Below are 22,526 nucleotides of genomic sequence, written 5' to 3' on the forward strand. Positions count from 1 at the left end.
AGAACTTTCTGAAAACAGCCTCCATGTTGAAAATCTCACACTAAAATCAGACGTTTTTATCCTGGTTTTCGCTTGGCTATCTTGCCTCTCTAAACGTTGCCAGCAGAATATACACTGTTACACAGGGGGACCATTATGTGGGATTAAAGTAAAATATAACCGTTAATACAGGGTATTTATATCTATATTTGGAAATAGCTCGCTCTCCTCACATAGTTGATCAAATTTATAGTGTGAAGAAAAAAGTTCAACTTTAAAAACATACCACAGCACAAACGGCCCGTATTAATTAAGTGCTATTTACCGGTCTGTGCTGTACCTGGAAAGCAATAATTTAAGAGAAAATTTAAAAGCATTCCATGATGCTCAAAAAGGAGAAAAACACCATTAATGCGCATTTGCAGGGAAGTTGATGGAAACATTATACTTTTTTCCCTACACCTAAGTGCACACTTATTGCCCACTGCGCTTCACAAAGTAAACCTCATGCTATTTTAAGGGCTTTCAAAAGTCAAGTACTCAATTGATTGGCTGGAGAAGACCTGCTCCACTCATCCAGGCCATGAGCATCTCTATGGGAATCTTCATCAAAATAATGGTGTTTTCATAATATTAAAACAATCAATATCCTTTTTCGTTGCTTCAAGATGTTTTTTTAACAAAAACAAACAAAGGGCCACAGGTGATATAGTAGCATCACCACTACACTGTTACTTTTGATTCTATATACATATACAACAAAGATTATTTTAATAGCACTTGTAAACTTGCCTGCAAACACATTTTAATTGCATTGTTTAAAAAATCTACACTAGCTCGTAGCTTTCAGTAAGTATTATTAATAACAGTAATAGTTGATGTTAAGATCACCTAAGAGGAAAGGAATTTATTTTGTATTACTACTACTTGTTGATTAAGTGTAAGCATTAAAAAAATCATTGTGCCCGTCAACTATTTCTCCGTTTGTGGAGACCTTTTGGGAAATCAAAACTAATTGAGTGAGAATAAACCAAATAAATTGTTTTCTTGTTCACAATTTTACTGAATTGTAAACTAGATTTTCTTTCATACCTACAATATGATGTCATCTGAAAATACAGGGTTACAAAATCTTAAAGACAGTGGAATTAGTTTTATTGGCCAATATTCTCGATTTATATACCTTTCAAGGAAATATTTAAACCATACATACCCACCAATCATACCTTTCAACCCCGCTACTTAATATTGGCCTTCTGAAAGCCACTTACTAGGTTTGCTGCTTTGAACTGTAAGTGGGCAGAGTTTGCCTAATGTACATTACCTGCACAATGCTGCATCTCAGAGCTGTAGGGTGACTAGCGACAGCGCGGCTGACGGCCACTCTCTGACCTTGGGCAAGATCTCAGTAGCTAAGCAACTGAGATTAACAGTAAAGTGTCTTCCTCTCCGATTGCGAGTAAGTGATCAATAACTCAGCATGGCCTAAAAATGTTGCGAATCATAAACACACCGCGATCTGCCTTTGCATCCCCGTGCGAGTCCTAAAGGGCAAACTACTCCTTTAACTGTGTTTACACATTAGAGGAGAGAGCAGGGAGAGAAAGTGCTGTCTTGGAAGAATAATATTTTCCTCCTTTTGTACATTGAAAGGAACACCTAACCACCGTCTAAATCAATATTTGCCTAAACCACACTGATAAAGATTGCACGGCTAACACAAACAGGAGATAAAATAAGAGACGGCCAGCAACCCAGTAGAGCTATAAATGATCCAGGTTGTCATTTAGATTTATTGACTCGGCTGTCCCAGTGCATTTACGCTTTGCTGCATTCTGCAAAGTGCATATTATTATACTGACCTTGTTAGCGGTTTTGCATTTCGACTCGAGTTTTACCAAATAAAGGTAGTCGAAAACCTCTCAAATCCCCTTGTCTTACAAAATCGCCCTCCCGCTCTTCAAATCAACTGTGATTTACTCCGAGAGTGTTTCACTTTAAGGTCACATTCCAATCCAATCTGCAGCTTTATTTGCCCTAGATGTTTTCCGGTACCGATAAGAAACCGGATTTTTGTCCCATTACATCCAATCCGTTTCACCCAAGTAAACATAACTTCACACACGCATTCGGACTTTCAAAGCAAGGGCTGGTTAAGTTAATAAAAACAGCATTGAAAGCATGAATTCGCGATCCTGCGTTTTAGTTCTGGAGAATATTGTTCCAGTGCTCTAAGGTTCCGATTTTGTATGGCTATAAACACTTGCTATGCGGGTATCTTTGGTGGAGTCGAGGTGGGATAGAGAACAACACGTAAGAATGAAGTATCGCAGGACTGCCCTGAACTTCGATTTCAAAGCTCTGCTCTGACACATTGCAGACCATCAAATTACAGTTCACTGCCACCTTTTTGCAGCTGAAAAATCCGTAAATCTACATAACTATACTCTGGAAACTAACTTGGCATCATCGCTTTAGAGAATGCTTATGTGTTTAAATAACTTTAATAAGTAGAACAACTGAATAGCATTCCAAACCTTACAAGGAAATCAATCATCTGTAAGGTTAAAAAGTCTAACTGTATACATGAATGATCTGTAAGAATTGTAAATTACTATGGATAAGGGCGTCTTAAGAAATATAATAAATAATCCCTTTTATGATAACATTGATATATGGTTTCTTTAATAATTTGTCTTGGCAATAGCAACAATCTCAATTCAATACGATATCCCTTTAGTGCTGAAAAAAGAGATCAGTTTGGAACTAGCTCTTAAATTGAACATTTTGTATCTTTCATAATATACCCTTGGTTTCCTTATATCCCATCTTGATATAAATTAAACTAAACATGAAGGATGGTGGAGGGGGGGGGGGGGGCCTTGCCTGACATATAAATACCTATAAATTGTGTCCTAACTGGTTACATATTTGCCAAGGCAAGAATTCCCCTCAAACAAAGTACAAGCAGGTACATTGAGTTCAATACTCCGACCAGTACTACGAGACTCATTTTACTAGGAATCTACTTCTTATTATGATCACATTACTATAATAAAGAACTAAGTAGCAGGAAATACTATTTTCAAACCATCACCAGCAGCACAGGCCCATTACATACATACATACATACATACATACATGAGGCCATTAATATAAAACTAGATTCTTTACACCGCCGGTTCTCAAAGCATTAGCAGTGTGGGGCAAAGTTTATTGGTCCGGTGAATAATGACCACGGAGGCAATGACTGGTTCCTGGATTTCCCCGCAGAACACTAAAATAAATGCAGGGTCTTTGGGAACGCTGATTGAAGAAGTAATGAAAGCCAAGCAACAAATTGGTGCCGTTATACAATTATATTTAGTTGATGTCAGCAATCATCGCAATAGACCTTTTAATCATCTTTATGAAACGGCACCTACAAAACTCACACTGGCAGTAAAGATTTTTTTTTATACTTTTTATTTGCATAAGTAGGGCAGGCGGTTTCGTGCTTAGGTATCCATATCAAATATAAAGCGACACGGTTTAGAGATTACACACTTCAGCACGATTGTGTCTCCTAATATCCTGCTGTCAGTCTGCAAGATTCAGCTGAGTTGTGCATCCCTCTACAATCATTTTTAAAACAGACCATTACAGTACATATTGTAAAACTGTTGTACATTTGTATCGATTCGTTTTTTTATTATAGTAAAATGTCTATTCATCAGAAGGTGATTACAAACAATCTACTTCCTGAAACTGAAATATCCAACTGTCAATTTCAAAGGCCTTCTCAATCTAATGGTGGGTGTTTATGTAAAGGGTGTATTCAAATATGAACTGTACATATGCAATATAATGATAGAGTATTCATAGAGAAAGAACATCTGTGCACTTGTTTCTACGTATGAACCAAAAGCAAGCCATTTTATTTCGGAAAATTTTTGAGTAATTCACGGCACGTTTACATTTTCGAATATGACGGGTTATTGTGTAACTGCCTTGAAGTAAATATGGTTTGTATTCTTGAGTTTCTACATCCTGTAACCTTCTCAATTATAAAATGGGTTTCTATGCCAAAGTTGCGCTCGTTTTCAGGAACACACAGATGCAAAAAAAAAAAAAAAAAAAAAAAAAGGCGTATTGGTGTAGGTACATTTCATAACCCCCCGAACAATGGCGACAGGGGGCTTCCTTTACAGCTACTGAAGGACATTGTTCTGTAGTTGAGATGAACCACCACAACTCAGAACAACGGATAGACGGATCAGAGAGGAATATAATCTGCTTCCACGCACATGTAGTTTAACTCTTAAACTGTCCCCAGGATCACTGCGAGGGTCTGTGATGAAGATTAGCCTACGAAATAGTCCGACTAGTAAAGGAAACCCGGTCCTTATTTTTGTTGACGATCACCTGCTCACGTCTGATGTCGCCAGAGCAAACTATGACATCGACGGTCGAAGCAGAACGCTCGATGTTACAATCTAGGCCGTGGAGCTACTGCAGCAATTAAATTAGTTGACCTTTTGTCCCCTCACACCATACGTCAAAGTGTAATAGACACAAGGATTGGCATTAATGCATCCTTTTTTTGTTAGTAAACAAAAATGATAAACAGATAGTCATTATCAATCTATTTATTACAACATATAGATTAACAACAGTGTAGGTCCCATAAACTGGGGACATGCTGAACATTAACCCCTTATTCAATTTGGCAGTAGTTTCAAACAGTTACAGGTGAAAGGAAACTAATGAGATTGATTGTGTGAAGTGAAAAAAAAAAAAAAAAAACTGTACGGTCACTGATTGGAAAACAATTAGTGAAAATAACTAGTTCAGAGGGTGTTAATAGTTCACAGCTCTCGTAAATCGGCGAGACGCTGGAATAACTTATTCTGGGTGCCGTTAAATGTTATTAGTTTTTCATTCATTAACACAAGTGCACTAAATTCATAAAACATAAATCGGTTTAGGGAGAATGACTCATCAGTTAAAGACGATGTCACAAGAGTCTGGAAAAGCAGAATAACTCCTTTTTATTATTTCTCTTTTCAATGATAACGTTTTGGTTAGAGTTTGGGACATTGATCATGCATATCCCCATCTTCCCACACTGAATGCATGTGCATAGCTTTGGAAATGCATTAATTTACAACATATACTGCATTTTAGTTCATTCCCCTCCCCACTCAGTGGCTAATTTTATAACAGAACAGGTTAGATCCCAGAATGTGTTGCTAAATGTTGGACACTACTGCCTTACAGTCATTTATACATCAACAGAACTGAAAAACAAAAGAAAATATCAAATAAAGAAGTGGCTTCCTGTGCCCTATACTCGGCAATCATTGCTTTTGCTTATATAACGTTGAAGGGATTTGTCCCAGCATAAGCCAAGACATGTTACAATCGAAGAATAGTTTTGGTTTGCTTACTAGGTGACATCATCGAAGCGTGGGGAAATTTAATCCCACCCTCTTCCAAAAAAAAAAAAAAAAACCCAACGAAACAAAAGGAAAATAAAAACATCTGCAGCACAATTTCACTTCTAGCTAAGGCAGACAACAATAATTTTGCCAACGCAGAAAGACCTCCGGCGCACGCGTCCGAGGGGGTGGGAGCCGCCGCCGAGAGAGCGAGGAGGCGCTGACGGCTCTCGGATACGCTGGTTAAACAGTCCTTTTCCCCGAGACGGGGGTGATGCTCAAACTTCTTAATTCACTTTCCAGGAAACGAGTGGCAGACCGACTCAGAATCTCAAGTGGGATTTGTGCTTTACCATGTACCTGTTTGTGTTATAAATAAAAGAAGGTCAGAGTTCAGGTGAGGGGGTGGGCGGCGTGTGGTTTGCAGGTTCCTCACATCAGATGTCTTAAAATTACACACACACACACTTAAATACAATTACACCACTATGAAATACAAAATATAAAGAATAGTAAAAATAGTGTTATGTCACATAAGAATAATCCATGTTTCAGTTATTGTTAGATATTGACATGAGCTGCAAAGGCAATTAACATCTTTACAACTTCTATTAAACGCAATGAAAAGAGCTGCAATGAAAGAGCTGCAGACTGTAGACTATGAAAGAGCAGCTCACCGGTCCAGAGTCTCCCAGAAGCGCAGGAACACGGGCCGGTCCAAGTGCCGCTTGTGATGGCTGAGCTCCAGTACGGTGACGTCCCATTTCTGCACGTTGGGATCCGTCTTTGCTTCGTCGTATTTGAGGTGAAAGGCTCGGACTGTGCGATAAAAATAAAACGCAGGTTCATTACAAATGGAGATCGGGGAAGTGGACAGTTTAGGGTTTTTGAGGTAATCTCATGAAGGAAAAAAACTGGATGTACTATTTTGCAGAAGGTAATAAAAGCTTCCAATTTAGCAGAGAAGAACCGTTTTCTTCTAGATGAACTCTGAATAATGTACGCCACAGTATCAGGAACAAATGTTGGTGCCAAATTAAGAATCGCATGCCTCTCGCCCCCACGATCTGTGAGATTCAGAGGTGATGCTCTTAAGAGAGGTCAGAAATGTGTGATAAAAATAGGCTGATTGTGGGAGAGCAACAACCAATTCTACATTTCAAGACTGTGTTCAGCTTTGTCATTATTGGGTCTCTCTCTCTCTCTCAAATGGAACAAAAAGTTTAATACATAACCATAAATATCCAATATCAGTCCTTTACAGCATTACAGAATGTTTTAATCAAGTTCTGGAGTTTTGTCTAGCATAGTCTGCCGTGTTCAAACAGGCAAATATTCATAACTTGGAGAGATTTCTACTTTTGATTGTCATTTTAAATTAATTTTATATGCCACAGACTGTTGCACTGAACAGCAATGTTCTAAATTGTCAAACTCACAAGCCTGTGATCCTAGCAACATCCTACATCAAGTTCAATTATAGTAGTTGTGCCCCTTCCTACATTAAAATCAGTGAATTAATTCAAATAATCTTAAATCAAACCCTTGTTGGCATTTTAAGTATACAATTCTACAAGTTGAAATTTGAATTGCAGCTTTAAAAGAAATGCAGATTTGATCCTGAATATGACTATTGTCCACACGAGAAAGTTAGCAGCTGCATTTAATTTGCAGGCATTCAAATGAAGTCTAAACTCTTGCATGTATACTCGATCGGCCGTAATCTCCCCAGGGTTTTAATTTGACATTGTCCAGGATTTACCAATTTCATCTGGTCCATTTCGAGGACTTACTGCAATCAGGGCCTAAGCTGATGGAATTATACAACCCTGTTTTAAACCTTCGAAGGACACGTGGGCAGGAAAAGCTGGGCTGATTGTCGAGACAATGAAAAGAAAACAGCCTTCATTGCTCTTAAAGGCTTTTGTGCAAAAATCAATCCTGTTTGATCCACCAGTCGGCTTGTCAGGAGCAGGACTAGCGTATTGACATCTCAATAGCAGAGCGATTTGTGGATGAAAATGTGGCACACACCTTGTTTCTCACCAGTTAAACTTGACAGGTACATTTCTTCCTTGATTAAAATGGAGATAATTAAACTTACTTTTTGCGAAAATATCAACAGGTGACCCATCAGGCAACAACCACGGCCAGCCCTTAAACTGCCACGCAGGACCCTGGACGAAGACTGCCACGACACGATCCCTGCGGGAAACACACACACATTCAAACACTAACTCATCTCTGCCGAACGGTGAATAAGATGCTCACAAAATATCCGGCTGGAATAGCGGAATTAGGTTCTCTGTGCAAGAAGTGTAAATTACTCGCAGTCTTGCTGTCTGCAGGCGTGATCTTATTTTTAGAATGATGCCAATGACCTCAATTACACTCGATACATAAATACACTGGACTCTTCGCAGTGTAATGAAACGCGCGCTCGCTGTACATTGAATTAATGCACAATTACAGGTTAGAACACAAGTTAAGGGTGTTTCAAATATGCAATTATAAAAATTCCCCCATATTCAAGTTTCCTACACATTAAATAGGCAGTTAAAAGCATATAAGTTGGTAGGGATCAAAATACATCTATACACAAGGTGCTCGTCTTGTGTCTGTGAAAGCTTGCCCTTATTATATAGAGACCCAGTCCATTGTAGGACCTAAACGCATGATGCATGGGGTTTATAAAATTGCTGCACTTGTGAGAAAATGCATTATTAAAATCCTTGCATCTAGCAAAGCAGTGTACCATTTATAGTCAACAGAAGTCTGTCTTTGTTTGGCAAGATGAATGGATCCCCACTGAGAACAGTATCTAAGGTGTTCTAGTCGCAGTCACACCCAAGGGACCGTTTAGCGTTTCATCAATATGGATTGGGCTCCAGAGCTGCTGACCAGGCGGCTGCCAGGCGAGGATTTCACTTACGGAGAGACAACTATAACGGTTTAATTACGGGGTGTGAAGTAACAAGTAAAAGACGGCAGATTTAAAGAGCTTGCTTGTAATTAACAGAGCCACGGGACTGAAAAAGTAATTCTGATCTTACTGTACTGTCGTTTCTGCAAAGTTTTACATTTTTTATTGAATAGATTGTTTAAATGATTCCTTTTCCACCAGAAATAGTTCATTTACGAGGGTTTCATCACTTAACACTCTCACACTGCAGCTTTTACCATTTACCATCCTTTTACAGTTCTATTATTCACTTGTGTCTGTTATTGAACTTCTCCCACCTTGTCAAGCTGGCAGAAACACAAAGCAAAAGTGTACAGATATTAAATATGTCTATGCAGGAGGAGAATATGGTTGAATGTCGTTCAGAGCCTCAGCGCGGTCATTTACAGCCTCCTCGGGGGAGGGCTTTTAAAAAGAGCTGAAGCCTCCAGAAATGATTTGAGTCCGACACGTACCAGTCCTGCGGCGCCAGCTTGAGGGGCTGGTCTATCACTCTGTAGGGCACAGTCACGCTGAGCGTCGTGCCCCCCGGCTGGATCTGGTCCTTCCTCCTCTGCAGCAGGACCTCGTTCTCGCGCTGGAAGCCCTGTTTCTTCTTCTCCTCGGACGTCATGAACCTTTGAAGCAGCAAGTAATTAGTACAGGTCTCCCTCATCGTACGGGCGGGTCCAGGGAGGGATGATCACATGGCACACATTTTTCAAACAATTTTCGCGCAAATCCATATATTAAAATTTTGCATCTTTATAAAATGTACAAATCTGGCACTAAGGGAACATACAAGATTATATACTGTACTCAACCACAACAAAACTTAGTAAAAAAAATACAGACAAACTTGCACAAAAAGCTTTGGTCTTTAATGGCTTTTAGTCATGGGTTTGGGATGATTCAATTGGCAACAAAACAATACTTTAAAACATATTTAAAAAAAAAAAATTCACATAATCAATTCTTAAATTCAATTCAATATACCGCCAAAGGGCCAAAATAGTTTAGCTGTGAATCGCAGCGATTTAAGAAGCAAATGCATCATTGTATAAAAGGTCCTTATTCAGGAACAAAGCCTATCAGTTTCCCTTTGAGCAGCAGTAACAATGAACGTAATTGTTGCTGTTAAGCAGTAAATCTCATTGTGGACAACAGTGTTAGGGAGTCGGTTACATTGAGACTGAGCTGGTATTACATTTCATTTGAATATGACAGATTACCTTCAGGGAAGAAGTCGGGCTTGTAGTCTTGGAGAAACTCGAGGGGCACGACTACAGTAAAATGTGCAGCCACAATGTGATTTGTGCCAATTACTGCCATTTGTAACAACCGAAACGTTGATGCCACCCCCCCCCCCCCTTTTTTTTTTTGTATTGGTTTCTTTCATGCAAAAAGCATTTACTGAGGATTTCACTTCAAAAGTCATAAAACCGTTTTACACAAGGAGGTTAAAAAGCATGGAGCTGTGACTGTGAAGTAGCTTTCATTCTGAAGCATCTGTGGTATGCAATGCTTTATTAATCATGAGCAGAGACTTTTGTGCTAAAGACCGACATCTAACGTGGCTTTACTTTAAATTCATCCCCCTAGTTTGAGGGATCACTATTATAGTGCTACACAATGTCTGGACACTAACGCCTCTTTTTCAGCAACACAGCTTGCAAAATGAATCACAGCAAGTAATTAATTTATAAAAAACAATAGTGTTTATATGCATTGGATAATTCCGGAACTGAAACAATTAAATTTGCGGACTTGCGGTGATATATTTGGCCGTATGAATCAGAGGGAGTTGAGCTTGGCAGCTGGGCAAGTTCTGACATGTGACACATCCGTCGTTCATCCCTGCAGTTTTAGATCAGCCTGACTGCTACAACCAGGTCAGTCTCGGTGCAAAGCATGGTGTTGAGGACAAAGACCAGATCTGCGATATACATTCCTTTTATATGAACACCACTAATGAAAGCCATTAAAGGATTTGCACTTCATGGGGATGAACTCTCAGGCCCATGTCAGGTTATTTATTTTAAATTAGCTAACTCTCTATGGAGTTCCTCCACCAGAAATTTGTTTGGGCCTCAAGCAGCAATGAAACGCCTTCCCAATCCGAGCAAGGAGTTCCCAGTTTTATCCATTTTGGTGCATCAAAGATATCTGAATCATAAATATTAATGAGCATTATTACAAATAAGTGGTTTTATTATTACGGTTCTGTTTAAAATGTAAATAAAAGAGCATCTATACACACACAACACACTAGGTGTCTGTAAATTATTAAATTGTTTCCCAAACCTTAAAGAAATCTATGCATGCTGCACACTGACGTACTCACTTGTCATTAATTCTGAAAGATTTTACCTGGCTTTCAACTTCAGAAGCAAACGAAGCTGCAATATCTACCGCAGTTTGAGCTGCCAAACGCTATTACTTCCCCTCTCATCAGCTGTACAACGTTCACAGGTTTGGGAGTGAAAACCGAAGTTAGTTTAAAACGTGTAGTGGAACTGAAAAGGAAAAATCTTGGAAGGTCATTTCATTAAATTTATATCAAACCTACAACTGTTTGTTTTCCACACCGAACAGAAAACTACTTTGAGAGAAACCACAATTTGTGACTGTCCTTTAGAAGCATCAGCTATCTTGAGCAGCACATGGCCTTTAAATAATGCTTTAAAGTTTGTAGCAAAGTATAATAATCCCTCTGCTAACCCCGGTTTGCTTAAAAAGGTCAGCTGCACAGTACGTGTCTTGAAAAACGAATCACTAACAAGAAAACAGGACTTTATTAGCATTAAGATTAGAAGGTGTTTTCTACATGTTCTGCAGCTGAACTTTTCGTATTTAATCAAATAAAATATCAGCAGCCCTGATCAGCTGCCACTGTAAGCCTCTTGCCAGCTGAACTCTGGTGCTTTTTCTTTATGAAGGAACCAGAACATGCCTTTTAACCCCCGAAACACCACCTGAAACAACGCTCTCCTCCTACGCTCGGTACAGGTGTCCGTAAGAGCCAGATCTCCTTCTCAAATCAAAAGGAATTGGTTTCTCTCTGACTCAAGAACTCACACACTTGCACATCACTAAACCCGACTGTTAATAAGAGAAGTCAACAACTACCATTATTTACAACGAGGTGGGGGTGAGGAAAGACTTTTTAAAAAGGTTATAACGAAGTCAGAAGTGCTTTCTTGGGTTTTGCTATATTAGCGGGATAAACACTGCTGTGAGAACAGAGGCAAAAACGAGACGTGAAATCCCAGGCTTGTCACCAGAAGACATATCAGATTCACGGGACTATATCGCCTTGCAGACTGTTCTAGCCAAGCGTACCGCAGGCAGTGACATCAAGCGTGGCTTCTGAGCAGAATCAAAGCACAGTGAGGGGAACGTGTGTTGCGAGTGACAATCAAAAAAAAAAGACGAAGTGACAGAATAAGTTAGTTCTGACATTTGCTGGTGATTCAAATCCATTGTTTAAAGGAAAATACAAGAAACAGCCCATTGCAATCAGATGTACATGCCCGTTGTTCTACACATCTGTGATGCAATGAAGGGAGGACATTGTTCACTACAGCAACCGGCAAATTGTATGTCAAAATGTTAATAAATTGACATTTTGGGTTAACGAGTCAACGGGATACAGGTCTGCTGAATACAACTGCAACTTTTCTATGGATGTGTTCATTATGTAGAATTATAAAATATAAAGTATATTAAATATAAACATCCTTCACATGAAATCAGATTAGAATCAAAGCAGTCTGACAATATCCTGTTTCCAAAAGTACAGCCAAAGTTACCTCAAACAACACTCATTACAAATGCAGCACTGAAAATGAATTTTTCCTCTCATTTATTAATGTAACTTGTGTGCCAACATCAGAGAATACTCTAAACCCCCTCCAATTATAAATTACACTGAAGGCACGGGAAAAAGTCTGAGGCCGCTCATCCAAGGAAGCTTCTGAAGGGAAATGCTGCTTTTTTGCATGTCAATTAGGTATGAGTCAGGGCTCTGACTTTCATAAAAACACATTAAGCTTTTCAAGCATGCAAGAGCTCCCCCCCACCCTCCACCCAAATATGTTCAAGAAGTCTTCATTATTTGACATGAAAAACTCTAGAGTGGCACACAAAACCTTTAACCAGCATGAAGCTTGAGTTTCACAAGGAGAAGCAGAATTGATAGGCCTTAATACATCTGAAGCGAAGACGGCATGTTTGCAGTTTTTGAACGCAGTCTGTCATCCTTGCCACACAAGGCAGGGCCAAGTCGTCTCATTAACTTTAAAAATGAATCTGTAAACAATAACACATGCACACAAATCCCTGTTCTGTGTAATGCGATATTCAACAAGACACCATTCACAATCCTACTGGTCAGGAGTGGAGTCAAATCGTATATTTTACATTTTCAGCAAAAATTTAAATTGTAGATCTGACACCTTGTACATTTCAACTACCTTACAATTTGCCAGTACAATGTTCAGGTCTCTGAGCTTCAATTTTATCTTAGAAATACTAGCAGCACAGGAATGTCCAATCACATATCGAGTATACTTTCCATGGCTGTTCTCCCATTTAAAGATTTGCAGATTTAAAGATTTGGCACCTCTAATTCTTCAATATAGAAGATAGAGATTGAAATAAGTGAACGTCTCCCAACAAATATGGTGCAGAACTTCCCACGGTTCTCGGGGTCCGGGCGCCGACAGACAGTCGTCGAATGTAAATCTCAATTACGTGGAAATGAAAATGTAAAGCAGATGTAAACAACTTTAAGCAAAGCTGTCCATCTGCTCTGTAATAAATTGAGAATGGGAACAGGTCTCAAATTTAATTCTAATTACAATATGCTTGCTTAATGATCAGAGGAGGCTCAGCTGAAACAAAACAATTATAATTAGGTAGTCAATATCTCCTATAAAAAATAAAATAAACCCAGCGCAGACTCTGAGATCCTGTGTACACACATATGCGGTGTAAACTGTGTGTAGATTACCTCATTTTTGAAAACTAGCCTTCAGGGTACTTTTAATATCTCCAGTTCCATCTTCCATTTTATGTGCCCAGTGAGAACTGACTTTTGCACATCAAGGCTGTATTTCAGAGATTTATGTACTCAATAAAGTGTTATGATGGCAATTACTCTCCTGAAATATATATATATGGCAAATGCTGCACCTAGGAATTGTAAGTTGATATGTTTTCAAAGGGGTAATTTAGCTTTTAGGCTCATTTAAGCTCCTGAACGCAGGGTATACAATTTACAAACTATGGAATCCGTACTTTATTAATCAGACAATTTTTTTAATCTTTTAGCTTTCCATAATAACTAAATTCGATTGCTAAACCATAGACACAAATGTGTAGCTCAAGGTCAGTTGAACACAATCAAGCGCTCACCCCTGATTATCCGGAAGAAGGTAAACATTGGGACAAAGAAGTGAAGCTGAAAATAATGGTGCCTACAGAGCATATGAATGACGGTTTGAAAATAATTTTGCATTAAACAATATGTTGGTAGTTATGACCGGGGTTGATCTTAATGTGTGGCTTCCAGGCACACTCCCTCGCAAACCAGACCCACAAAGCCTGGTGTCCCAACACAGAAGATCGTTTTGATAAATCGGTAGCCGACATTATTGCTACAACCAGAGTCCAGAAAATCAATCTCCCCTCATCAGACACTGACAGCTGAAAGACGCAACATTAAACACAGAAAGTTACATTATATTACAGAATATATTAAAATCGCAGAAATTGATGGTCAGGGCCAACGTTTACAATCCTCCCCCCCTCCTCAGTAAAACCTGCCCCTCACATTTCCCTACATTCAAATCAACAGGATTAAAGAACTTCATCCAAGAATTATCTTTGCACAGCTGCCAAGGAAAACAACTTTTTAAATTAGAAAACAATGCAATGCACAAGGAACCTTACCAGGTAGTAATACCTAAAACCCAGAGTGGAAAATACCTAAAATAAAAGAATGTAGGAAGGGAGTTTACAAATGACAATATTGAAGCAACAGCCTAATAACTTGACATGGTCTTCCAATACAAGGCAAATGGGTACAAGTGAATTACAGAAATAATAAAACCTATAATGTATTTTGTGAATGCCAGACACTGTGCTCGTGCCAATGGGTTTGGAATTAATTTATCCACGCTCATCTAAAAGGCTGCATCTCATTCTCAGCACCGTACCTAGTTCTGGGGGCTGCGTGGGCATAAGGAAGTGAAGTGACCTGTTTGCAGACAAAGAGTCGCTGACTAAGCCAAGTTTTACTTCCTCCGAGCTCCCACTTCTCATTTGGCCGGCTTCCTTCAAGAATCATCCATTTAATCGAATGAGGGGAAGATTAAATTAGTAGTGGAAACTAAATATTTACACACATCAGCAAAGTAAAGATACAGGCGATTATATTTACAATGCTGTGGGATCAAAGAATAAGACCATGTTAGGGGGACATTTAAGGGACACTATCCTTCTCAAATCTGCAGTCTTCACCAGCTGATTCCCCTTCTATATAGTAGTATACAAGTACATTAAACATATTTAGTTCATGAATAAGTATTCAATGACACACTTAGAGGTTATTAGCAGGCACCCAAATGAACCAGATGGGACATTTGTTCTCATTCACTGTTTCGAGTTCTCAAGATAGGGAATTTTCCGTGAGTTGACAACTCTGCATTTGCTCTTAGATCATGACCAGCAGAGCATGGCAAGCATCAAGGATATAGTCTAGAAGTATTGCTATACATTATAAAGTAGAGCCATTTGTAACTAATACCGGTGTGGTTACTATGAATCCATGTGACCTTCAGCTGTAGGAGTCTTCTCATCCAGGAGAATTACATGGACAAGCTTATACTGCGGACTGCAAAAATTGTATTGCAGTGTAGGGAGAATATATATACTACCGAAATCATATAAAATAGTCACAGGTGAACGTGTGGAATAGACATTTAAAATGTTAATTTCTGACACTAATGACACTGAGCAGCATTCCGGAGTCACAAGACCAGAGTTGTTTACGAGAACATGAGCACAAGTTCTGTTCATCACAGATACCCACAAAGGAAAGCCAACATGCATTTCAAAAAGCTGTGATGCCTTTCAAGACCGATAAAACCAGAAAAAGAGAGAGAGATCAAATGCATATTCAACATCTTAACCTCGTTGACAGAGAGAAAGGTTTAATCCTCCCCTGAAAAACCTTCACATTTGCCAAAGCAACACTTAAAGAAATTAGAAATCCTTTCAAAAAGCCTTGCTACAGAGCCATCCTGCTATTATCGATGTCTGTGTGTATCGCACGCGCTCTGCCGGGGCGGTCAATGGCAACAGCAGGTACTACGCTGGTCTGTCTGGTCTGGCCTGATCCTTCTCAACGGCCGGGTCTGGGGAAGCACGGCTGAGCGCAGCGATTCGGTCAACAGCTGTCAATGTCCTGAACTCTGGCTTAGCACGAGTCCTTAACGCATCACATGCGTCAGGAAAGAGAAAAAAATCCCTTGAACACGCAATGTAAACCGCCTTCAGCGCATCTGCAGTACTTTTATTACAAAGTCATCATCTACAATATTTGGTTCAATTTTCCAAATTTGAAAGGCCCGGGGGGGGGGGTTTCCATCCATTCCCCGTTAACCTACACCAGAGATCTGCTATACAAGTAACAGAAAAGGATAACTAATTGTACACTTTAAATGCAAACCACTTCCACAAGGGATTTCTTGTCACAGGATTTATGTCTGATCCTGAAGGCAGCCAATACATCAACATGCCATACAGTCGTGTGTAGTAGCGTTTGTTTTCCCCTTTTTCGAGATCAAATATTCCATTCAATACAGGTAACTTTACATAAGAACGGCCCAAAATAGTTTGCCAAAACCACCAGCTTTATAAGGATTATGTAAAACGGGCTACCTGTACTTTGAAGAGAAACGCTTACGACATATACAAGAAGTTAAATGCTAAAATAAAGATGGGTCATTATCATAAAATGGCTGATCAGTGTTGATGCTGAGAAATGCTTGATAGTCACAGAATCCTACACAAATGTTTCAGACAGAAACGATGATTTTAACAACTAGACTTCATCCAAAGCTGTACTGCCCCCCAACACCTTTTTAAAGAGGCATTAATGTATGCATGTGAGAAAATGTGACTATGCAAATTGGCATAGTTTCTGTGTAGGCACTTACTTCAGGTCTTGAAGAAGTTCTTTTGCATTAAGCATGGTGATTAATGAAGTCGTAGCTGCAGGGATGATGACAATTGGGGTTCGAGATCCTAAACAAAACAAAGAAGAGAGTTGAGAACAGGCAACAATTATTCTCTTCTGCGGTTTTACTATCAGTTTCTTTGCCAAAGCGGAATTCATTTTCCTAGACATTAAATAGTTCACGGTTACTAAAATGTGATTCATATATTCTCTTTGAAGACCTATTTTGAGACTCACTTACAGATGCATTTAGGATTTTGTTTTAGTTCGTCTCAAACTCGCTTAAATTAATGTATAATAATGAATATATATGCTAACGTTATGGGGGATAAACAAACACAAAGACACCTAAATGCACTAATATAGCACTATAAACTGCAAAAATCAGCAAAAAGCTGCAAATAAGGAAAAAATTAAGCATAAACTGCAATCATTAATTCTAAATGTCAGTATGATAATTCAAACTATGCATGGTATTGGCATTGACATATATAGTACTTATGCATTAAATTGCTTGAACAAAAGTAGTTACACAAAAGCATTTATGACTAAATATGTACTAATGACACACTGACCCAATCTAGCAATTATAGAATAAGTGTAATATCATACCCTTCTTTTGGTTTGGCGGAGGTCGGGCTTGAGAAACTAGGAGAAAAAGTAAAATACAGCCAGTCAATGAATCATCACATGCAATGAAAGTTTGAAAGCTCATCAGATTATCAATACAGGAATACAGGATGATCTATGATTCTGTGTGTACAGACATGGGCCTTGTTTATTTGTAGTTTTCAGTTCCTCAACTAGTTCAGCAAAGGGGGAACTGAAATGTGCCACCATGTTATTATAAGACTTTCCAAAACTACATTACATTTCTCAAAATTATACATTCTCTCTCCAACACACGCCAGGCTGCTGTAATGAAATGTGCTGCAACGCATCTTCTTCCACACATTTGATCAGGGAAAATGGTGGCAGTGAAGCAAATCCACGGGCCAGTAGAGGAGAGCTGAGAGAATCGCAGCTGGCTTTCGAGCTCCGGAGTGACGCAGACAATCGGGAGAGGCTTTATTACGAGCTGAATCTCGGCTTCCTTCTCTGAGGCAGTACTGCACATCTTCGCCCCCCTGACGCACATGCATTTATTAATACATCAATCAAGTTGGTGCCAAACAAGAAAAGAGGTTCATCTCTAGCTACCCCCCCTCTTTCCCTACTCTCTAGCTACCCCCTCTCCAGATACCCCTTCTCCCCACCTCTCTAGATATGCCCTCTCCCTCCAACTTAAGTTTGGACATGACAGTGGCCTGAAACAGGACCATAACAAGACCTGTGACTAGGAAGCAGTACACGAGCGATTTCACAACAGTGAGACAAGACTTCAAAAATTCACCACACACTTACACACACATCTCTGACCGACAAATTCTGCATATTGTGCATATTAACTATTCCTGGTGCCTGTAACACTAAGGCACCTTCTTAAACTAAGAAAAACAGCCATGAAATGAGTGTTTGCATCAAATCTCTTAACTGAAAACAAAACTTTTCAAAGGGAGCGATTGTAATAATAAATCGTTTGATTGATTGATAGATTGATATATTCATTAGAATCACATTACTTTGTAAATTAAAATAAAGGAACAGGTTGCAGCATTAATACCTGGTCTTGGTACAGGTTGCACGGCTGGGGTCTGTGCTTTTCGGGCTGAAGCGCCTTCCTGTAAAGAAAATAAATGGCATTTTTTATTACTGCAGCGGAATTGATCCAAACTAGTAAAATACAATAGAACAAAATAAAACAAAACAAAAACACTCTGGATAAACCGTTAAACCATTACTATTACACCAGGCAAAAAAATTGTATTACAGCAGCTTTGGAAAAAGCATGAATACTCATTTTTTCAGAGAGGAATTGTAAAAGCTCTAAGCAGACCTGCATGATTATTTTTCGCTTTAATCCGACATTATATACAAAGTCCAATATTTTTTTCCCCCCATTTATAACAATCTGAACTGCACAAAAGCAGCAAAACAACTGTGCTGTAATTACACTGCCGATTTGAAACAACCAGGACAACCTTGGCATACATTTGAACCCAAACAAGGCTGTCCTCAAATTGAGCACTTTCTACATTGTAATATTATTGCATTTGACATTTTTAATGGATTTGTCAACCCATGCAATACCATAAACAGTGGGCAGGGGGAGCTGGTGATATCTTGTGTAGAAAGTTGCTTCTCACCCCCAGAAAGGAGGGATTACATGAGAAATGCAAAGTGACAAGACAACTGAAAATAAATGGTAAGAAAAAATAGAACAGACACAGTAAAGTTATAGGAAAAGATAATGGTTGCACTCTACCACTGTTAAAGTGTAATTCCTATGTGTTGGGTCTCTGTGAAGATGCAAGTCACATGATCTATGACAAATACTAATGCGTCCAAACATGACGAGCAACACTAAAATACTAAATCTACACAAAATGGTCTCTTTAAGCTACTTTAAACCTGGGATTTATTACGGAAAACAAAATTTAAAACAAAGTGGCCTTTAACTACAGACAATCGGAAAAGCATCCGTCGTAGTTAAACGGGTGTCCACTCTGAAAATGTCTTCTTACCTATTACTCATAAGGTATGACTCACTTCTGCATCTTGGTATTTCAAGCAACATATACTGTCCATGACAAAGGGATTAGAATCAGTTTGGGCCGATTAAATCAGACAACTGCAATAAATTACATTAGTCTTTAAATAAACATTTATACTGCATCGGCAGCAGAGCAGGATACTGGAAACTGAATTTATATCTTGAATTTATATAATCCTTACAGAACAAATTACAGATGAATAGTGCCATTACAACAATTCATGGAGGAGCGCTTGATACCTAGAAGAGAGAGAAGGATCATACGTAGCATTTAAAGTAAACCCCCAACAGCTCTGACAGAGTGCTCCTCATATGGCATTCAAAGCACGTTGTTAAAATAGCTTGAGTTTTAGATGCTTTGACTTCACAAACTGCACAGGAAATCTGCATGGAATCCTACCTTTCCTGTCACTCAACACTACAGATCAAGATGTAGGTGAACAGTCAAGAGACGGATAGGAAAAATAATTCTGAAGCTATCTGGAACTGGAGTAAGTGATAACTACAGCCATATAAACCGGTCTTAACACGCCTGAATATTCCATACAAAACTATTATTTCGGATTTTAAAAACAAAAAAATACTAATTTGTTTGAGGTGCTTTCCCTCTCTCTTCCAATCTTTGAGATGGGGCAAGACGGGGGCAGAACAGAGCTCTTAATTGTACTGAAAAATATTTAAATGTAGGAGAGATAGAAAGAACAAAATTTAAGAGGAAAATAGTTGCTATATATCCAATGTGAGATTTCAACTTTAAGCATCCGCAAGTTAAATACTATTACTAATTAAAGTTATTTAAGTAAGTGAATCATATGACAACACAGAAATGAGAAATTATTCAGTTCTGAAAATATGTTAAGATGCCAATATAGAAACATGTAGGCACATACACAGTATGGAGGCCTGGCTTTGTATGCATGTACACAAGTATTCAACATCCTGCATATGTGGAAAAATCCAGCATGTGGAAAAATCCAGCAATCCTGCATAAACATCTACAATAGAACAACTCATGTGTTTGTGTATAGTCACAAAGTTCACCCTTATTATGCAGATTCCCTGTTTTGCCCAGTAAAAATTAAGACAAAGATATTTATATACAAAGATCTACGAAGACTGATGTCTTTGACTTAATAGCACCAGCAAGTATAGGAACACCAATTAAGTGATAGTTTAATCTAGTGTCTAAAGCTACTGAAATGTTTTGCAAATCAATGGGCATATGATTAATTAAATTAATGAAACCACAAATTGACAGAACAAAGACAATGCTGAAGCACCACCTATGACCAAACACCCAAAAAAGGTGCATTAGATGTTAAATAAGGCCTTTAGACAAATATTGGATCCATAATTGAGAACAATAGATAACATGCATGACTAGATTGAGGAGTTTCTAGAAACACCTGCTTTGTAAACTAAAAGCTATAAGTGTTTAAACATCTGATGAATGTAAGCAGTTCAGTGCATTAGTATATAAACCCCTTTTAAAGAATTGTAGCTTTAAAGCAGCTTGATAGCTTTTCTCTGTAAGGATTAAGGAGCCCGTTTTACATTTGAGCGGCCGGCAGGTCAAAGGTCACGGGAAAGGGCATTTACATCGATCATACATAGGTTCCATAGAAAGCCGAAATTTGCATAGGAGCAAAGTTCTCAATAGAGGATATTTTTTGAACAAACCTTATACGAGTTGCTATCTGTGTTCCATAGTAACCTCCATCTTTATGGCATTATAAACATTTTTTTTTATAAGACTGACTGATCAAGGAGAGGTCAAAGGTCAAGATCCGATTTGTAAAGAACATCATGGTTTACTGATCAAAAGAAAGTCAGGTTACAGCTTTGAGAGATTTGCAATACTCCTATTGAGTTTTACCTTGAAGGAAAGGTCAAATATCGAAATCAAAGTTATAATTTAATACCATTAATAATGTTTCCCATCCGTTTATCTACCCTCTTTAGGGCAATATAAACATTTTAGGTCAAATGTCAAGATCAAGGTGTGTGGACTGTTTTAATCAGTAAACCTTTGATGGTATTTAGAAATCTGGAGTCACTGCTGCTATGAGCCTTGCTTAGGAGAAAGTTAAAAAATAAATTCTAATCACTGAATTTGACCAAAGGTCAAATGTCAACTTCAGGGTCACGTCTTGACAGCCCATATAAGGTTTCCTATCTGTGTTCTATGGAAAACATGGGTCGATCTCCTCTAAGGCAGTATAGAGCTAAATGTGCTATAAAATGTTGCAATAGACCTTAGAAGGAGATCAAAGGTCAAAATCAAGGCCATTTTCAAATAAACCACTCATGGATTTCCTATACATGTTCAATGCAACTATCTTCAATATGAAAGCAGTGGAGTCTGAAAACTGTAGCAGATGAGTTTACAAAAAACTCAAAAAGAGAAAACTAAAGAATCTGAGGAATAACTGTTTTACAACGCAATAACGCAAATCTTATTCTTCATTTGTACAAGACTGATTAAAAAGGAAACCCACACATCAAAAACAATTACAAAAAAACATGTTGCAAAGCAATACATTAACATTTCCGACCTAATGCATGAGATGTAGAGCACATTTAGCTGCTGTTGCACATTTAAGTATCGGTTAATTAGGAAATGAGCAAGTTTAAGGTGAGGGTAACGAGAATGAACCCTCCCCTTGCATTGTGCTTACAAACAGTTAGCATTTTCTGCTTGTGAAGAGCAGGAAATTAATTAATAAACAGGTCAAGATCACGGTTCTGGAGCCATATTATCAGTTCTTCAAAAAACAGAAATCACATTAAAGCTTTCAGCCTTCCTTCTAGAATATTAAAATATTAGAAAAGTATTTCGCTACTTTTGGCCTTATCAGTACAGATATCATGAAACCAAACATAAAATGAATAAATAAAACCCTGAAGTCATGAAATCATGAAGTGTACAAAAAAGGTCATTTGACATTTCTACAGGATTATATTTAAGATAATGACAGACTCAAGTCACTGAAAAAAATATTCATGTTTATGTAAAACTATTCCTCATAAACCACGGACACAGCAAACCTTTGCTTTGGATTAATACCAACCAAAGGAAAGTGAATGCACCCAAAAGCAAAAAAGAAGGAATAGCCAGGAAGCAATATACACCCAGATTGTAATCAGTGACTGATGCTTTGTCAACAAACTAAAATATAGAAAGGATATAGGATGCTTCTTGCCTTTATGTACTCTAATCAGCAACCATTGCTAGATAAAACCACTGCCTAAATCAGGAAATAAGCAAGCTTAGGCGAGGGTACCAAG

General features: G+C 38.5%; 1 protein-coding gene across 1 annotated transcript in view; it reads right to left on the bottom strand.

The window, feature by feature from the left end:
- Positions 1 to 4,592: 4,592 nt before the first annotated feature.
- Positions 4,593 to 22,526, bottom strand: part of cdc73 (cell division cycle 73, Paf1/RNA polymerase II complex component, homolog (S. cerevisiae)) — a 50,697-nt gene continuing 32,763 nt past the window's right edge. Inside the window, exons 11-17 of the mRNA XM_066691774.1 lie at positions 18,249 to 18,306; positions 17,198 to 17,233; positions 16,566 to 16,653; positions 8,817 to 8,978; positions 7,504 to 7,604; positions 6,077 to 6,218; positions 4,593 to 5,759 (exon numbers count right to left, since the gene is read on the bottom strand). Of these exons, the coding sequence (XP_066547871.1) occupies positions 5,723 to 5,759; positions 6,077 to 6,218; positions 7,504 to 7,604; positions 8,817 to 8,978; positions 16,566 to 16,653; positions 17,198 to 17,233; positions 18,249 to 18,306 (624 nt within the window). The 3' untranslated portion in view covers positions 4,593 to 5,722. The remainder of the gene's footprint in view (positions 5,760 to 6,076; positions 6,219 to 7,503; positions 7,605 to 8,816; positions 8,979 to 16,565; positions 16,654 to 17,197; positions 17,234 to 18,248; positions 18,307 to 22,526) is intronic.

Source organism: Amia ocellicauda, chromosome 19 (assembly GCF_036373705.1).
Source record: "Amia ocellicauda isolate fAmiCal2 chromosome 19, fAmiCal2.hap1, whole genome shotgun sequence".
NCBI lineage: Eukaryota > Metazoa > Chordata > Actinopteri > Amiiformes > Amiidae > Amia > Amia ocellicauda.